A 20,323-nucleotide genomic window follows, 5' to 3' on the forward strand; every position below is an offset into this window, starting at 1 on the left:
TATTTTTCAATAGCTGTTACCAGCGATTTTCATGAAAGCAACATTAAATCAGCATGTTAATCACCATGCTGGTTTGTGCCTATGTGCCAATAATGGAATTTATTAAAGTGTAAAAAAAAAAAAAAAACTGTTTTGCCCAGGTGCTGCTGACTTTATTTATTTGACCCAGGTCGGTCAAAAGTTTAGGGGCGTGACTCTGCTTGTGTATGTCGACGTCACACTCTCCCCTGATTTGCTGTTGAATGCCAAAGTATTCCGTTTACTGATTGGCTCAAACTGTCAATCATTATTTTGGTCCACCAATAATCTGCTCAGGGCGTGGGGCGTCAAAGAAGGCGTAGACATTTCTAAGTCGGTGATTGGCTCAGACATTTCATAGGCCTTGTTTGATAACACCGAGGAATCAACACACGAAGACGAAACTGAGGTGGCTTTCAACTTCTACTTTCAAGAAGTCAGCAGCATAATATACGAATAAACGATCCAAGGTATGACTGTTAAGTAACGCGTCACTTAGAGATAAAGCGTAATGTCTACTATTGGATAAACCCTGAGTTTTTAGCTAATGCTAGCCAACTAGCTCGACAGTTGCTGCTGTGTAGTTAGCTAGTTAATACTAGCCCAGCCGCGACGGAGAGCTGTGTATATTTGACCTGGTGCTTTTTCACAACTGCTCAAATATTATATAATGTAATGAAGGAAAACTGTAGGACTCTTAACTGTGACGCGCTCATGAGCCACATCACTTATTTCAGAGACAGTTTCCTTGTACGCGCGCACAGCTAGCTTAATGACTGGGCAGTTGCGTCATCCGCGGGGCAGACAATTTATTCCTGATTTGGGTATTTCAATTTATTATTAGATCGAAGTTTTAGGTTGTGAATGTTGTTGAACAGAAAAGAATGGTCCCGAGAATGGGCAAGGAATATGGGAAACTCTTCGCCAGAATCTGCTATGGCCAGAGATAAATTCAAATACTTTATTCAACCAAGCTGTGGTCTTTAACATAGATCAACAGTTTGTTGCTGATGACAAAGATAACGCCAGATTTCGATATTAGAGAAGGTAAAACCAGCGAAAATTTGGCCTTTTTGTTTATTGGAACACTCGCTGATTGTAAAAACGTGCTGAATAAGAAGCAATTTACTTTTATGTGGGCAGTATCGGTTTGGATTAAAGTCTATCAACTGTGTCTGTTCTACTCCAGACTTGTCGGAAAGCAATCATGGATTAGGTTCTTGACCTCTCCAGTCCTCTCACAGCTGTTGTCATGGCCACTTTTTGTAGGAATTGCATCATGTTAAACTGCAGCGGATTGCAATTTAGATAATAACAATTTAAAGTATTCAACAGTAAGGGTACATAAACTCACACCAAATAACAGAGTTGCTTGCAGTTGCTTCAACAATAGACATTTCGGTACCATTAGTCCTTTCTCAATAATAATAAAAAAAAACCCTCTTTTGTGCAGGGACATCACTCCACCAGGACTTCTCCAGTGTTTGTGCTGTCAGGGTGATGTCATCAGCCTGTCTTGTGCGCCTGTCAAGGTGCAGTCATCAATATCTTGGCCGAAGTGGTCTTTTTCAGATGACCTTACCCGCACTCCAATTGCAACAAGACAGCCATCTCAGGTTCACAATCTTTCGGAGACAATTTTACAGCCCTTCGGAAAAGCGACACAGCAACACACGTTTTGATGCAGACAGCAGTGGCCAGCCCACAACTTGGGATTCATTTGGCATCTGGGATGATCGAATTGATGAGCCCATCCTGCTGCCCCCTAGCATTCGCTATGGCAAGCCCATTCCTAAAGTGAGCTTATCGAAAGTGGGCTGTGCCTCGCTCATTGGTCAACGCAAAGAGAATGAAGACCGTTTTCGGGTCTCCCAAATGACAGACAGCATCCTCTATTTTGCTGTTTTTGATGGGCACGGTGGACTAGAAGCAGCCGACTTCTGTGAAAAAAATTTGGAGAAATGTATCAAGTAAGAAAGTTATTAAGTCTACTATTATCACTTGCATATACCAGTCATTTTCACAGGAAATAAGTTGACACATTCAAAATTTCGAAGATGATACCCTGATCATTGTGGTCATTTTGTTGTTGCAGGAAACTTGTGACAGAGGAATCCAATCTGGAATTAGTTTTAACTAAGGCCTTCCTTGAAGTAGACAAAGCTCTCGCAAGGCACTTACACTTCTGTCCAAATGGTAAGTTCTTACACTTTACATGTACATAGACAGACCATGTATTTATATTGCATATACACACGTCAACACATATATATTGACACTCTATTCTTCTCTTTTTATAACCCAACTTACTCATCCTACTTAGGCTTTGAAGCCTTGGATTTCCCAACTGACATGACCCGAGCACTTTTGGTTAGAGGTCTGTCACTTAACCCAAAGTTACTCAGTAACAATAACCCAGCTACAAGTAGAGCAAATACTACTTTTTGACTCTTTCCAGTACTGCATCTTAACATACAGAAAGGCGACAAATTAAAGGAAAAATGTTTATATATGTGTCAATAAATCAAATGTGGATTTCAATACATAAGGCCTGAGGATTCATTGATAGATTTTTAGTAAGTATGAAAATGATATAAATCAATTTCTGGTGTCTTTATAGTAACCAGGTCTCAATCCAGTTAAACATCTGGCGGGAAAATTTAGGGAGTAACCTTTTGTTAGAAGGGTTTCTGCATCTTCCATTCAAGATCCAGAATGTTGTGTAGTTCATACCAACACCGTGAAAAGATACTTAATTTTGTTTTTTCCTTTAATTGTCACCCATCTGTTGATATTTTATCAATCTGCAAAGTACATTGTTTAGCATGGCCATTGAAACTGATTTTAGCGGTAAATTGCATACCAAAGAAATTTCTGCAGAATATTTCTCCTGTATATCCTGTGGTCTATATATTCTGTAGTCATACATAAACTAATAGTTATCTTGACTTTACTAAACAGAATAATGTCTGAAGGTAACATATTGATATATATAAAAGCTAGTATACCTGTTATGTGGCCATACATTGGCCACACTGTGTGAAATGTCCCAATATGCCTGTGTGTGTGTGTGTGCATGTTATCTATGGCAGCTGCTGACCCAGCTAAGAGCTGGAGGCCCTTGGCACCAATGTGGATGACGAGAGGCTAGATATTGAAGGAGAGTCCAGCGGGTCCTAAATCCTGGACTACTGGAAGGTTCCCTATCTTTCTCTCAATTCTCTCTCTGTCTATCTCTCTTCCCCTCTTCCTTTTCTTTTCTCACCAAGTGTATGCAAAGCTTCTTGTGAGACAGTGGTTCAGTTTAACAAGGTGGATATAATGTGTTTTGTTAGTGACAGTATTAGTCCATGAGCTACAGCACTTTTAATATGCACAGAAGGTAAAAAAAAAATTTATTTCAAAGCCCCCGGGAAGTCATGCCATTTATATGTAATTCAGGTGTCAGCAAATAAGTCCATGATGAATAAAATTTGGTGCTGTTTCCTCAGTTATCATTTGATCAATGGCAACTAAACCTTAGTATTTATGTATAGTTTTGCTTTCAGGGGACACTGTAGATCCACCTGTTTAGTAAAATGAATACATCTGTTCCATCATAAACTCTACTTTTCTGATGTTTAAAGCAATGACATTTTGTTAATTGACAGACGCATGTTTATTCAATAGTTGTATATTGTTTTCCATTGATACCACATTTAGCAATGTGTTTTACTGGATGGCAGCATTGTGGATGTAAATCACAAAAAAATCAAATGACTTGCCATTTTGATGTAATTTAGTCCCACACCACATCCAGCCATGGCCTCAATAATTAACATAAAATCAAATGTATATATATATCCAACCATGTCAAATTACAACTAAATCCTTGTAAACATTGACTCTGGTGCAAAGCTGTTGTGTTGAAATGCTATGAATGTTATCAGTGTACTTAGTAAAACTACTATTGCATTAATTTATCCACTGATCAAACCACCAGTCATAAAACTGTCCAGATACATGTTGTGAGTCCAGTGTTGTATTAACTTCTTAGTGTTTGCCTGCAATAAAAATAAGCATTGCAAATGATCGTTACCAATCCACAATAAATCAAGCTTGATAACTTTATGGTCAATTAGCGATAAGTCAAAACATAAAAACACTTAATATACAATCCAGAGAGTATTAGGACAGTAGTGTACTTGTTTTAGATGAGTTCGTTTGTGGCCTTTTGAAAATGATTTCCACGACACACATCAGTTAACATGAATTGTTTTTTGGCTCAGCCGTTAGACTAAAACTAACACTGCTGTAGCATTTGATCTGAACCTCAACTCTGTGCTGAAACAGATTGGCATGCATGTGTGACTGCCTCTGTTGTTTAATGTTCATTCTTTAATTTGCTGTAAGTCCGCTACAAGACTTTCCAGTCACGTCCTCATGTTTAAGCGTGAATGTGAGAGTGAGATATACCATGTTGTTGCTGTGACTTTCTGTGTGGACCTTTATGGCCATTCCACCTCTAATGTGTCCTTTTATGTCTCTGTAGTGCCCAGCATGAATGCAGGAACCACCGCCACTGTAGCCCTGCTGAGGGACAGCATTGAGTTGGTGGTGGGCAGTGTGGGTGACAGCCGCGCCATGCTTTGCCGCAAGGGCAAGGCCCTGAAACTCACAGTCGACCACACTCCTCTGAGGAAGGATGAGAAAGAGAGGTATATCAATGTTGTCAGTAATGCTTACAGCTTCAGAGCATGTCAGTTGTCACAAGAAGATGATATTTCTATTGTAATGTGTGTTATTACTGTGGTCATTCCTCGTGTTCCTCTCCTTTTGATTTGGCCCTAAGGATTAAGAAGAGTGGGGGCTTCATTGCATGGAACAGTCTGGGACAGCCTAACGTCAACGGCAGATTGGCAATGACACGCAGTATTGGAGACTTTGATCTAAAGAACTTGGGGGTCATTGCTGAGCCCGAAACCAAGAGAATATCTGTAGGTTTACAAAAAACCCATCTTTACATAAAGATTTCACACTTGTCTTGAGTCTTTCAGAATCATAATAAGTGATTTTATGCCAGAATATCAGGTAGTGCACTAATGCCTCTCCAAGACAAGTTAATTGAATGTTTTAATTTTAATAATGCCTGGAAAAACATCCAAGACAATACAGGATTGTAATGTATTCAGCCTCTAACCTTAGTTTTGTTTTTCAATATGAAGCTATACTTATTCTTTTCAACTGAAATGCTCACAACATTCACCTGGATCTCAACATTTCTTTGTATGTGTTGTATGTGTCCTAAATTACTATCAGTAATAACATGAAAACTGCACCTCTGAATACACTGTTTGTATTAGCTCGTGAAAAGAATCTTTTGAATGTGAATGTGCTTTTCTTTCTGTCCTCAGCTGCACCATGTCCATGATGCATTCCTGGCACTGACCACAGATGGTATTAACTTCATTATGAATAGCCAGGAAATCTGCAATGTCATTAACCAGTGTCATGACCCTAAAGAGGCAGCACAGAGGATATCTGACCAGGTACTTGATAATTCATTTATCTGTAACAAAAGCAAATCATGTATGAAGTTTGAAAGCATTGAAATTTAAGTGGCTGAAGTTTTATGATGAAGAGAAGCCATTAAGGGGTTGTTGTTAACATGATTTTTTTGAAATTCATGATTTACAAAGAAGGGGGGCCATTTTTGAGTTTAAAAACTTCTTTAACCTTTAAACTCTGTATTGGATCTTGCAAATGCGCATGGGCATGTGGAAACTTAGTCCTGCAAGGTTAAAAAAAAAAAAAAAAGTATGTGCTATTGGCCTATACAAACAATAAACAGCCAGCAAATAGCCAATAATGGTAATGTTTTTATGATTATCTTCTCTCTCAGGCTCTTCAGTATGGCTCAGAAGACAACAGCACAATAGTTGTGGTGCCCTTTGGTGCTTGGGGAAAACACAAGAGCTCAGACACAAGTTTCTCATTCAGCAGAAGTTTTGTGTCCAGTGGTCGCTGGGCATAGTCAGCAGGATGTCAGGTGAAGCTGTGTGGTCTGTGGACTTAATTAATTTGTGCAATACAATTGTTTTTGTGGTAACATTATAAAGAGTGTGGTTTGTTGAAACAATAACAACAATAATAATAAGGGGTACAAGTTGTCCTTTAGAGCAGCGTGATACTTTTGGTCCTCCATGAAGTGAGAAATTCATGATGTGCGCAAAATTGTGCAGTAATATTTCTCACCACTCATACACATTCATATAAACTCATAAAAAGCCTGCAGATGTTATTGTCAAGGTTAATTTAACTTGGGCAAATTGCATTTAAAAGAAAACTCTGCATTTGCACCTTCATTTGTTTTAAACCTTCAATCACTACTGGACCATTTTATGTGTTAACAGTGGAACTACTGTACGTTGCACAGGAGAGAGTAGGGACATTCTGAGCAGTCTATTTTTCCAATTTATAGGAATTCATCAAACTCTTGTTGTAGAAGAAAAAATGTAGTTACATGTAAATACAAGTAAAACATAATCAATTTCAATCGATTGGAATATAACCACAGTGGAAGTGTGTCTATCTGCCTTAACCACAATGTCAATGTTGGAGCTTCCTTCCCATCTTGTGTGTCAAAGGATCTAAATGTACGTAAGTATTTCCAGTTCAAGATTTGACACTGCTTTGATCAAGGTCATTTTTATGTGAATATTGCTCTTCTAAACTTGTCTTCATTTCATCCCCAAAAACATGGTTCAAGGTTACATTTCTCTGGATACTTGTGATACTCATTAAAACATCAATGAAAAACTTTGATGCCATAAACAAAACCCTGAGAGTTCACAAATGTGTTAACTGGTGGCTATGAATGTAGTTTGTTAGAATAGCATTTTGCTGAGCTGGACCGTCATATGAAAATAAGACATTTGTGTTTCTTGCAATTTTAACGTTGTTCAGCCTTGTATATGTGCTATCTGTGCTGATTTGGAACAGTTCATGTTGAGGAGCTTTGAGGTGTTGGGGGTACAGAAATGTACAGTTTATGTGATGTAAATAATTCAATTTATGTATATCTGGAAAATAGAGAGTTCTGTTACGTTAAATTCACTATCTCTGCTAAATCTCTCATTAGAATATCTTACCTGCACAGGACTTTGGTTTGGTATCTGCGCTATCTTAAGCTACATTACCTTTTATTTGTACCTACATATATAATCTATTTCTGCATCTTTACCACTTCAAAATGTTGCTCACAAAGAAGAATGCACACTTACTGTAACACTAAAGAACTGTTCAGATGAGGGCCATGTGTGACATTGTGAATGTTTGCTTAAATGCCCTCCAGGACTAAAAAGTATAATCAAACCCTGCAGGGTATAAGAGTTACTAAGCTGTCTGTATTGGCTCATTCAATGTGAATGCATACTCTTCCAATGCAAGGCATTCTCAAACCATTCGATCAAATGTACAGTTTTTGTTGAGTGTTTTGTTTTTGTTGGAGCTGGACAAATACGACTATTCATATTTATTAGCACTTGTTCTGTCAGACTTATAAATGTTGTGTACTTTTCTACTTTTGTTCCCTCTCATTCACATTCACAGGACTTTGTCGAAATGCTAAGCACATGCTCCTTGTCTGCTCAAGTTATCTTTCACAATGTTTTCAATATTTCTTTGCTGTATTTTGTTTTACTGCCTTTCAAACATCATTGTGGTTGTGGACCTCAATCTGGGACGTAAATGGGAGAGGCAACAACACTGTTAATACTGTTTTTTGCTCAAAATGTGACTAATTCAAAACTAAAGGTAACAAATACCTTGTATTTGAACCCAACAGTTTTTCTCCTCAGCTTTGTGAACCATTTTATTTTAGTAAAGCAGTTACTGTAAATCTTGGTACTAAGTATAGGACTACAAATTTGTGTTTTTGGTGTAATAGAGACACTAAATTATATACACCAACAGTGAAGGGTGATGTAACTAATTTGCTCTGCTGACAACACAATCACTTTGAAATAAATTTGATGATTTCTATCACACTCTGAATTAACTTCCATCTCCTTTTAACTTCACTAATTATAATTAATTGTGCTAAATAAAATAACCATAGCAAATTGAGTCTACCAAAAGCGTGTGAGAAGACGGAAATAGGCGACCCTCTGTTGAAGTGTCCACTTGAGTGGTAAATAAAGGATTAACACCACGTGGAGTTCGGTGAGGTCCCAGTGAACTGTGGGGCGCCTGCTGTCAGGAGCTGATATTAGTCCGCCTGTCCAGTCTCTGTGCTCGGACAGTCTGCAGCAGCAACAGCTCCTGAAAGCTCCACGGTGGACTCGGGACAAGCAGCACTATCACACAGCTCGGTAAGTCTGCAACAAAACCATTTATCACTTTGTCACAACTTGTAGTTGATAATCACTTTGGTATTTTAAATTCTGCTCTGCATTCAATCGTGAGCTTGGGTGTGCAGGGGGCTTTTTGTCTGGGTGATTTGAGGATAGTTCACCCGTTTACCAAAAAATTCAACCTTCATTCACTAAATCAGAATAAGCACTGAAGAGGTTTGGATGTTTTAGAGATGGTCAACCATCAGAGTTATGTTAGGAAAATGCACATTTAAAGCACAAAAGAAGCTGCTTTGAAACATGGTTGATATATTAGACTGAATAAAGTTTTTAAATACTTACACTGAGTGTTATATCACCAAATATAACACAAAGGTTCTTAGGCCACAGAATTTGAAAGGTATTCTCTGGCCTACACCCAAAATGAAATTACATGGCAACAAGTTACTAGAAACCCCCGAAATCTCCCCGTTATGTCAAGGATAAGTATATCAAGAACTACAATATCCGCCACTTGGTATTGAAGCACAGTGATCAGAATAATTTTACTGGACTTATCTATTCATTTCTTTAATTTATGTTTTTGCTTAAGAAACTATAAGTTATCTATGAAATCAGCGTGTAAGTGTATTTGAACTGACGACCACAAACCACAGAGTTCATTGCAAAATTCAGCTCTTTGCTCGGTTGGTCTTCTTGCGTTCTCATCACACAGTTTGTATGTCTGGTCTGTTTGTAAAGTAAGGACAATGGATGGACAATTTTTTTCTTCAGTAGTCAGCCCTTTCCTTATATTATTCTAGAATGTTTAAATATGGAACATTTCAGGCTTATACAACTGGACATGAATTCACACTTAATATGTTAAATAACATTCAAGAAACTCAGCCTCAAACATCGCAATTCATGAAAGCTTGGTGTGCTGTTACTGAATGATTTTCCCAATGAAGTTTAAACCGTGCCCAGTTGATGGTTTTTACTCCCCTGTCATGTTGCAAACGAAGGAAATTTATCAATCAAATCTCTAAGTCAAACTGAAGACAGAGAAAGTAAGACATACTCCAGTGCAGTTTGAACTGTGGTTGCACTTCACGTGGGCAAATCCATCTCTTTATTTTTCCCAGATAAAAAAAAACAACCAAAAACTTTGACTTTTGACTTGACATTTTTTCACAACCTTTTATTTATCTCTGGACCCTTTGGGGAGGTCTAGGTAAACTAAAGTACTCTACTGTGAAAATTAGCTTCACCTTAACTAGCTACAACAATAAAATACTCCCCACACGCATTTAAAGCATTATTTGATCGTGTCATACAACTGAATCATAGTAATTTATCACTTACTGAGGCATTATTTCTGTGGAACAAGTGCTTTTTTTCATCTTTTCACGACAAGTAAATTATTTATTTTATAAGAGCGTATTAATGTTCAGTGATTTCAACAAATGTCCTCTTTGTTTTAGGCACTAAAACACTGTGTGAGACTGATTCGTACAACGTCGCTGTCATTTGTCAAAGTCACCACTGCAGAGAATAATGGAGAGAGCCAATCACATCAACATTGCTATGATAAAAGAGGTCGGCACCAATGGGACAGTCAGGTCGAAGATCATCACCGCCATGGACCAGTGCAAGCAGCCATGTGGATCCACTGTAAGCTTCCACAACATCCAGTACAAAGTGCTGCTGAAGAGCGGCCTCGTTTGCAAGAGGAAAACCAGTCACAAGGAGATACTGGTGGAACTAAAGTATGTAGCAAAACCTGAAAATGCTCTGCTTCGCTATGGCTTTTTTTTTTAAATTATTATTCTATCTATCTCAGTTGTATCTTTCTTTTTCATTCTAAACAATACAAAATCTTATCTTATCTTATATTATTATTTTGGTTAGTTGCCCACGTTTTAAAATTATTTTTAAAAATCCTATTATTTTTGGTTTGTTTACTTTTGATAGCAAATTGTAAAATTGGCTTAAATCTCTTCAATTTATTGTTATATCATCTTTTAATTTGAGGCGATCATGTTGCAGAAAAACATTGGTCCCCATGTTAAGTCATCATGGTTCACAATATCTTTATCCAAAGTGGGACAATAGTGAATAGATTCGAACATTCGTTTCTTTCTAATGGTATTAAATACAACTGGCATTTCCCATGGACGAATGAATCATTTCACTCAACTTTTTGGGCCGTTTCCCACCTCAGTGTTAATTATATGATATTAAGCATGGTTTCTTGCATATAATCTCTCCAATGCACTAAAGAGCAGTCTGGCAGAGGAACGAATTAAATTCCGTCACGTGATCCACTGCCAGGCTTTTATTCTGTCTTTTAATTCCGGTTTATATTGCTGATTCTCTGATGCCTTTGTCTCACTGTTCTGATGTCAAAGGACTTGTTATTGAGTTTTTTCGTTGGTTTTTAGATCTTTTTTTTTCTGTCTGCTGTGAGAAATGTTCATTGAATCTGGGACAACCTTTCACTATGTGGATGGAGGAAGGAAAAGAACAAGTGCTATGAGGAATACGAATCACTTATTTCAGACCCTCATTAATCCACTTTGTTTCACCCGCTTCATAAATGTTATAAAATTGTTACTATAAAGTTAAAACCTTAAAAATCCACTTTGAATGAATAAAAATGGATAGTAAATGCCTTTAAATGTATTTATTTTGGTTTAACTGGTTACATAAATCTGTTTATTTCATGTCCTGCAGTGGGATTATGAGACCTGGTCTGAATGCCATTCTTGGGCCTACTGGAAGTGGAAAATCTTCGTGAGTATTGCACCAATATCTGAAAGTCTCTCTATTCACTGTGGATATATTTAATGTTAATGTTTTGGTTTTCAAAGATTCTTGGATATTCTTGCTGCGAGGAAGGATCCCTCAGGTCTGTCAGGGAAAGTACTCATTGACGGAGCGCCACAGCCTCCAAACTTCAAATGCCTCTCTGGCTATGTGGTTCAGGTACTTTGAGTTATTTTGAAATACTTAAAACTTGAACTGACTTGTATTTCATCCACCTGGTACCTAGTAAAAAAGAGCTGTAAAGACAATGCTGACATGTTATCAGTTTAATTTGGAGCAAACAGAGTCTTGTACATCCAGAGAACATGGCTTTCAATTTGATTCGTTTTTGCCCATTGTCTTATATTCTCTTTTAGTCTCTAATTTTCAAGGGCAGGTTCCATAGATACCAGCAGCATACAGAGACTTCATCTTCAAAGTTCATCCCATACACATGCTCATGTAATCCTTGTGTTTATGGTAACAGGAAAGTGTTTGCCAGTTTCTAATAGATCCCCAGTTGTCTGCATTGATTTTGCCCCAAAAAAAAAAAAAAAAAAAAAAAAAAAAAGCAGCAGAGCAGGACAGTATAAATCTTCTTCATCTCAATCCCCTATGAAGTTTGACGTTGCACTCTTGTCTCCCTCCCAGGATGATGTGGTCATGGGCACCCTCACAGTGAGGGAGAATCTGCGTTTTTCTGCAGCGCTGCGACTGCCCAGCTCCATGCCACAGGCTGAGAAGGAAGCTCGAGTCAGTCACCTCATCAAAGAACTGGGTCTCACAAAAGTGGCTGACTCCAAGGTTCAGCATGCCTCAGTTATTCAACTACCCTCTCAGTCAGAGATGTCTGTTGAGCATCAGGACAGACTGGATGATCCCCAGTGTTGTTGTTATTTCTTAGGTGGGCACACAGATGTCCAGGGGAATCTCAGGAGGAGAGAGGAAGAGGACAAATATTGGCATGGAGCTGATTAGTGATCCGTCAGTTCTCTTCCTGGATGAGCCAACCACAGGGCTGGATGCGAGCACTGCCAACTCTGTCTTACTGTTGCTGAAACGGTAAAGAAAACTCAGTCTATTACTGGTTGTTCAACAAAGATTGGACTTCAAAGATTGAATCCCCTTAGAGGATCTTAGATTTTGAAGTATCTCTGAAAAATGTGTTGTATATGATCACTATATATATATCAGTTACTGTGAAGTGAAAATGCAGTGTCTTTAGTATTTACTAATGACATATTTACATATATCTTATTACATCTGTTTCCAGAATGGCCAGTCATGGAAGAACCATAATAATGTCCATCCACCAACCTCGCTATTCCATATATCGACTGTTTGACACTCTGACTCTGCTGGTTAGTGGTAAAATGGTTTACCATGGACCAGCCCCAAATGCTTTGGACTACTTTGCCAACATCGGTGACTCAGACACTCACTTCTGTCTTTCTCTTCATATTCTCATGTTTAAAAACTCCAGTAGCTGAAGAATTTACTGGAGTTTTAGGTGTAAATTGCCCACAAAAAGGTTTTGCCAGTGTCTTAAACAGTTGAAAGCCAATATTTGTATAACACTGCGCAATTATTAATATGTTTTTTAGGCTATCCCTGTGAGCCCCACAACAATCCAGCTGACTTCTTCCTTGATGTCATTAATGGAGACTTTGCTGGTGCAAACATGACCAAAGTGCACAGCTCTGAAGGTAACAGCATCTATGACCTAAACCATGATTTATATTTTTTCATGAGTTGAACCAAAAACATCTGATGCAACATTTTGGGCCTACAGGGAAAAAAATAACTGCCAGTCTTTGAGCTGTTGTATGACTTCTTGACATTTTGTAAACTATAAAGTAGATAACAAATCAAAAATAAAATGTTAGTTTTAGTTCGTTAGCTGAGATGTAAGAGACACAAGGGACAATTAAAGTCATTCATGGAAAAGGACACAGCATCATCTGCATATAGCATTATAACTTAATAAAGTGTGCTGGTTGAACCAGGCAAGATAAACAATCAAAAAACGAACATGCTCCTCAGAATGTCTCGTCCAAAAACCGTTTTTCTTTCTTTGAGATTCAAACTGCACAATTTACATTTCTAAGTACAATGCTGAATGTGGTTATTGGTCTCTGTTCTACTTTTGAATATATTCATTAGCACAGGCTTTCTCCCCCTCTTTATGTGCTCAGATTTTGATTCTGAAGAGCTCAGCAGCTCCAGGCAGAGCATTGAGGAGCACCTGATAAAGGAGTTCAAGACCAGCAGCTACTCCAGCGATGCTCGAGCTGAGCTGGACCGCATTATCCAGGATAGGGGCTGTGTCTCACGTCCAAGATCCTGCACCATCACGTACAACAGCTCCTTTTTCCACCAGCTACACTGGGTGCTACAAAGAACTTTCCAGAACCTCATATTGAACCCACAAGCATCAGTTGCCCAGGTAAAAATACATTCAAATGCAGCTTTCAGAACTAACCAAAACTAAAGCTGGAACTGCAGGATTCAGAAGATTAATTAGATTTAATATTTGGTACAGCCAGTGCAATGAAAATAGGGTTAGTGTTTTCTGTTCATGGTCTTGTCTAAGTTTAAGTTTGGCCCTTCTTCTATAGGTTTGGTCCATTTTCTTCTTAAAAAAGGCATACTTGAATAATAATCTCTATACTTGGAACTAGCCTGCCTTGAGTTGTAATGAGAAGAGAATATCCATTAATACCTCAATTGTGTTGTTGTGTGTATATATATTACAGAGTTTCTTCAAAACGATTCATTCGTATATAAGAGCATTTCCAGCTAAATCAGATGACCACTGAACGCTGCTTCATGTGTAGAGAATGAGCAGAACCTTCCATTAATGTATTGGCTAATGGATTTAATAGTGAACTTCTGATTTCTGTAAATAGTCAACTCGAGAGTGAAGTCAGGCATATATACAAGTTGAGTCCAAAGACCTAATTTTGGATTCTGTTCAGCTCTGACTGATAGAATTTTTATTTACTTTTAGTTCAAACATTTAAACCTGACAGAACACCACAATGACTCTAAAGATTCAAAGGAGTAGAAAACACCCAGCGTCAGTACTTTTACCTTCATGAAAATGATGCATTAACAGCACTGAAGAGGGGTCAGCACTGAATGGTCTCATTAGACACCCCATGGCAGCAAAATGCCATTAGAAGTCTCCTCACTTTAAGAATTAATAACTGATAATCGGCCTTAAATAAATCAGAATAATCCTACAAGGGGACTCTAGGTGGCGTGGGCACCATAATCGGCTTTGGTGACTGTTGTGACCCCACTCTTGCCTCTTAGGGCCAGGATCTGAACTGATATCATATCTGGCCGAAGACCCTCGGCCCTGCTTTGGTACCCATCACATGATGGCGTCAGGACGATGAGGGGAATGAGGTGAAAAAGGCTCAACCTTATTAGCTTATCCCCTCACCCTGGGAACCGCTTAGTCCTGTCATAATCTGTAAATTGTTGAGATTAAAACTTGTCTCGCTTTCACTTCTCTCACCCCTTTTTTGTCGTCTTCACTTATCAGCTGGTCCGTTTATTGTCTCAGATCGCTCCGTCTGTAGGAGGAGCATGCTATCTGCTTGACCATTAATCCACAAAACATGGCCTTTCTGTCAGTGAGGACATTGCTTAAGTTTTATTTTCTTTCTTCAAAAACAAAACAAAACTCAGCACAGTCCACATTCACCAGAACTGGATTACCAAATGGCTGCACTGATGGTTCAGTTAATCCCCTCATACTCACCACCATTTGCCCTTTTAACCCTTTTTCGGGCAAGTGACTAATGTGGTACCTTACTTGGAAGTTACCATGTATATATCACTTGCCCGGTTAACGGTTAAACATTTTAGAAACATCAAATCTGTGATCAAGCCAGCTCCCCCATGATATAAGTCACAAAGAAGTTGTCTTTGTACAGCCCCAAAATAGGTGTTTATGACAGAACTCGCTGTTTGAGCAGAGAGAGAAGACCAAGAGCGGGAAAACCTGAGTAACACATACTGAGAATATCTTCAATGTGACCCAGAGGTATTTCAGCCTGGTGCCTTCAGGGTCATAATGTAACACTTGGGGATACTTGGATACCATTCTGTAAGTGCCGAGAAAATCTCACAAGACGTAAATATTCTTTGCAAAATTAAATGTCATATGAAGACCTAAATGGAGTCACCAGGTGAAAACAGGCCAAGCAAGACACCAACCACCTTCCAACCACTGTTCAAGTTTGGAACCTATGTAGTCTGATGCGTATTTAAAAATGGGACTGTGTAGATTTTCATCAAAGCCTCTTTTGCTTAAGTGTCTCATTCCTTTGTCCATGCAGCTGGGAGTGCACATTTTCCTTGCCCTCATCGTTGGAGCCATTTTCTTCAGCGTCAAAGACAATCAGAGCGGTCTCCAAAACAGGTGAGAGCCCTGCTGAAACAAACACTGCAATTCCTACAAGGCCATCAGTACCTTTCCAAATATTTTATACATTATACATTAAATAAGTCTTCAGCTGCCCAGTAAATGATGTGACTTTCCTGCAGTTATCACCTGACAGAGTCAAATGTCCACTTTTTGTGAGAGGCAATGGCAGGATTCAGAGGTTGATAAAGGAAGCAGTGAAGAAAGTGAAGTTATTATTATATAAGTCATGGAGGAGATGTGTCATTGTCATCATGGGTAAAAAAACCTTCATTGTTTAAAGACAATTTTATTCAAAACTCTGTAGTCCTCAGGACTGTCCAACTACCCCAACTGTGGGAAATATGAGAGTTTTCTATATTATGCTGTTTAGGTCTACATGGTTTTAAGTAGCCATCTGCAAAACAAAAATAAATATATATTCACATATAAGTTGTAAAAATAGCAGAGCATAAAGTGGGTTTTATTTCTACTGTAAATAAATCATACCTATGTCTGTACTCTGCTTCAATGTGTGCACTAAGAACTTTTTTCAGAAGAAGCTTTTTCATTGTGTATTAGGAAGATTTGCATAGGAAATAGGATGGGTACATTGATAACTGCAGCCTGTTTCCTAATGAATGCACAGGTTTTCAAATCAGTCTGCTTTTTATAGCAAAGTGTGAAAAGTAGAGCAATTCTTGCATAGCTAATCCTCTTACCATATTTTATTGAGCACAGCCTGGTACTCACAAAGCCCAATGAAGCACAACAGAAATCTCAATGGTCTCTCTCTAACCCTTTCTGTGCATGGTTCAGTGGAATATAAGGGCCTAATGTCATTAAATTCATGGTCAATGCATTGGCAGTATGGCAGACGCCAGTGTATGTGACTTAAATGCCTCACCTTATTCACCCCTCCTGCCTTTTTAATGGGTGTGGGGTCAGTTGCTGGGGCCGCAGTAGAGTCATTTAACTTTGATGTCTATGTAGTTATACATGCACCACAACACTTGTAGTACCATTAATCTGCACTGTGACTGAGTTTATTGCTGCCACCTCTCTTGAGCTTAAAGCAAAGAAAAGCTAAGAGATTTGTATTGATGCATCACATGTCATTACGCCTAAGCTACATGTGCTTTACTGGTCGTATGTTTGTTGAGTTTGGTAACATTTTGTAATATAATTGTGGCGCCAGGAAATTTTTCAACTGGTCAATATTGGAACCAGTTGAATGAAGTAAAGTGTAGGAAAACAAATCCAAGCAACCTGTTAGGTAGAAGTCAATTTTCTTTGCAGAGTTTAATATCACTAACCATAAATTTACAATCTTTGCAAAGAAAAAGAAATCATACTTCTCTTGAAAGACTGAACAGATTTGGTTTTGTTGTTTTTTACAGGATGGGTGCACTCTTCTTCATCACCACCAACCAGTGTTTCAGCACTGTATCCACAGCTGAGCTCTTCATCGTAGAGAGGAAACTGTTTGTGTATGTAATCATCATTCATGAAAATTTCCTTCAGTGAATCCTGTCAAGTCTTGAATGATAAAAGTAGAAATTCTGCAATTTTACATTTATTCACAAAATTAGGAATAAAAAGTATTTATTAGATTTCTTTTGTGTTAAAAAAAGATCAAATATCACTGAGTTTTACTTTGATACAGAGCAGCTCATAACTGCAGTACATAAATAATAATGCCGTAGATAATGAAGGATGAAAATAGTCAATTGGTTTCATTTAAACATTTGATTTGATTTGACCAATTATCTCTTTTTTCTTTGGCATTAATCTGGTAATGTAGACACTGGCCAAGAGCACAGTATTGAATCATTAAATTAAATTAAGCTATAAATACAAACAATATAAACAGACCAAGACAATGCTTGCACACTACAAAAGAGAACACAATATGACTACAGACTAAAGAAAATATCTATGAAGCTCTAAAGTCGTAATCTCTGTTATATTTAATTCTCAGTGATGAATTTCTCATGCTATTCTTTCTTGACAGGCATGAGTACATCAGTGGATACTACAGAGTATCCGTCTACTTCCTGTCTAAAATCCTGTCTGACATCACTCTGCGTACCATCACCTCAATTATCTTCAGCTGTATTGTATACTTCATGATCGGTGAGATGAACAGATCTGTGAATTAATTTGAATGAATACATTGGGAATAACTTAAGATCTGAACAGAAGATTAAATGCACATTTTTAATTTAAACCTAAACTCATCTGTGTGTCAGGGCTCAAATCCACAGCAGAAGCCTTCTTCATCTTCACGCTGACTGTGACTTTGGTGGCCTACACAGCCACAGCCATGACCATGGCCATCTCAGCTGACCAGAGTGTCGTGGCTCTCGCCAACATCTTCATGACCATCACCTTTGTTTTCATGATGGTGAGAAGGAGCAACATAGAAACACAGAAAAATATAAATAGTACAATGAAAATTTTCTGTTTTTTTTTTTTTAGGTTTTTAAGGTTGTTAAAATAATGTTATGACTAAAACATATAACTTTGTATAGTATTTCAAATGGAAATGCTGTAAATGACCCGTGGATCACTTTAAACATTTGTAAACAAATTCTACAAAATTAAAGTTTTAAATAATCAATTCAACGCCTTCCTCGATTCCAGATACTTGTCACCAAAGTGAACAACAGAAAGTTATCAAATGACCATATTATATGGATGTGCTTCATTTGCACTGCAGATAACGTGCAGGCGTTCTGGTGTTATCTGTGCTGTGTTGATTTTAACTCTTTTACCTCACGATACAAATAAAGCAACATGATCTGAGTCAAATTTTTCTTCAAGCCACCTTCACAAAATCTTAAGAACACATGACAGAACACAGAACACATATATGGTGTAATATTAGCAACAACATTACACAGATCATGTGACACACAGGAAAAAAAAAGATTAGCGGAAAGAATCTTTACGTCAGAGGAATCGGGGACTGAGGATTCGTATGAAATGTCTCAGATTATCCAGTGGATTGATTTTCGCCATTTAAATGATAGAACTATGTTCGATGTTGCAGGAAAGGGTCAGGTGACTAACAGTACTAAATATTATTGGTATTAACATCTGTGCTGCAATGAAATATTAAAAATGTCCCATAACTTGAATTTGGATTGTGTTTTTAGATTTTCTCAGGTCTCCTTGTGAACCTACCAACCATCCCTGACTGGCTGGCTTGGCTGAAGTACTTTAGTATTCCTCGCTATGGTCTTGCAGTAAGTCGTCAATTTAAGGAAGGAAGGACCTTCATTCAGAGTAAGAGTAAAAATTACGGTGTCAAATAACATTCTTACACTATTACACTTTTACCACTATTCAAAACATACACAGTTTGAGAGAATACAATACTGAGCCCATTTATTAAAAGTAAAAATCAACCAATATTCGATTGGTCAATACCAACATCAACATCAAGACAACACTTTTTTGTATTATATAAAGATAAAGCTTAAGCTCACAGTGCTGTTTACTTCCTACTGCTCAGCATTCATTGTGTGTGCCGTTTCTGTCCAGGCCTTGAAGATCAATGAGTTTGTGGGTTTGAAGTTCTGTGAGGAGCCTGTGATCCAAAACGGCAACACTTCAGCATTCATGACCAACTGCAGTGTGAGGGCAACTGGCTTAACGTGAGTAGACTTTACTACAGCAGAGTCTTTGGTTGTGAGTTATTGCTGCATAGCACCTTCCCAAACATCCCAAGACATTTCCAATCTCATGTAACAAATAGATTTTTTTTTTTTTTTACAGTCATCAAAATACTTTTAGATAACAAACATGTATGAACTAATAAATTAGAATAGGGATGGTATGTAATGTGTAACTGGGACATGTCTTGTTTCAGATGTACAGGAGAGCAGTATCTGGACTACCTGGGAATAGAGTACTCAGCCTGGGGACTGTGGGAGAACCACGTGGCTTTGACTGTTATGTCAGCCATATTCCTCATCATCGCCTACCTGAAACTTCATAACATCAAGAAGTTCACTTAAATTCTTTTTTGTCGTCAGTCAGGCAGTTCAGCAGATGTTGACAAAGAGGTGCTAAGACTGGAAGTGTTGAAACAAGACTAGCTCCAAAACTCATAAATGAAAATAGTGTACGATTTTTGAGATTGATTTTGAAGCTCTGATTGGACAATCAGGAATAATCTGAAAACACTGGAAACTGTTAACCCTGCTAACCCTAACCCTAACCTGCTGTTTGGATGTCTGCTACCAATTAATACATAAAGAAGATGAAAAGCAAAACAATAAGTAACCCTAACCCGCTTATCCCGGGTGGGGTCGCAGGGGAGGCATTTCCCCTAATTACCTTTTAGAAGTGGGTCTGAACGATTTCTGCATGAGATGGAGATTTTAGGAAATACTATTATATCCACTGTCAGGTTCCAAAATAATTAGAGTCCATTGCATGTAAAGATAACTCATCTAACTCTCTGCAAGAAAGAGTAATAGTTTTTTTCGAATGGATCTTTCAGTAAGTGTGCCGATGGTTTGCACGTTTATAGTGTAATTAAAATGCAAACCAATTCCCATCATCTTTGGCAACTTTTTACTAACATAGTTGGACAGTATTTTTCACTTTGTCAGAGTGAAGCGTTAAAACTGGGTCTATAACTGCATTTATAGCATTTTAAAGGTTTCTGCATTATTTTTGACTATTTACTTTTGGTGTATTGAAATCAGACTATTTCCCTTTTTCAATACTTGTGTTACCGAGTAAAGTTGATTTA

The 20,323-nt window shown here is 38.0% G+C and overlaps 2 protein-coding genes across 2 annotated transcripts; both read left to right on the top strand.

Moving 5' to 3' along the window:
- Nucleotides 1–378: 378 nt before the first annotated feature.
- On the top strand, nt 379–8,040 carry ppm1kb (protein phosphatase, Mg2+/Mn2+ dependent 1Kb). The gene is made up of 7 exons (XM_029511112.1): nt 379–488; nt 1,472–1,988; nt 2,114–2,214; nt 4,550–4,715; nt 4,850–4,994; nt 5,412–5,546; nt 5,900–8,040. Exons 2-7 carry the CDS (start codon nt 1,519–1,521, stop codon nt 6,029–6,031), a joined length of 1,149 nt encoding a protein of 382 aa, XP_029366972.1. The 5' UTR covers nt 379–488; nt 1,472–1,518; the 3' UTR covers nt 6,032–8,040.
- A 1,847-nt stretch (nt 8,041–9,887) lies between these two features.
- LOC115045313 (ATP-binding cassette sub-family G member 2-like) lies at nt 9,888–19,580 on the top strand. The gene is made up of 15 exons (XM_029504939.1): nt 9,888–10,099; nt 11,067–11,126; nt 11,204–11,318; nt 11,790–11,942; nt 12,043–12,200; nt 12,412–12,563; nt 12,743–12,844; nt 13,334–13,584; nt 15,491–15,573; nt 16,956–17,045; nt 17,570–17,691; nt 17,808–17,962; nt 18,717–18,806; nt 19,105–19,217; nt 19,433–19,580. Exons 1-15 carry the CDS (start codon nt 9,888–9,890, stop codon nt 19,578–19,580), a joined length of 2,004 nt encoding a protein of 667 aa, XP_029360799.1.
- The last annotated feature ends 743 nt before the right edge of the window (nt 19,581–20,323 follow it).

The sequence above is a fragment of the Echeneis naucrates genome, chromosome 1 (genome assembly GCF_900963305.1).
Source record: "Echeneis naucrates chromosome 1, fEcheNa1.1, whole genome shotgun sequence".
In the NCBI taxonomy this organism is placed as follows: domain Eukaryota; kingdom Metazoa; phylum Chordata; class Actinopteri; order Carangiformes; family Echeneidae; genus Echeneis; species Echeneis naucrates.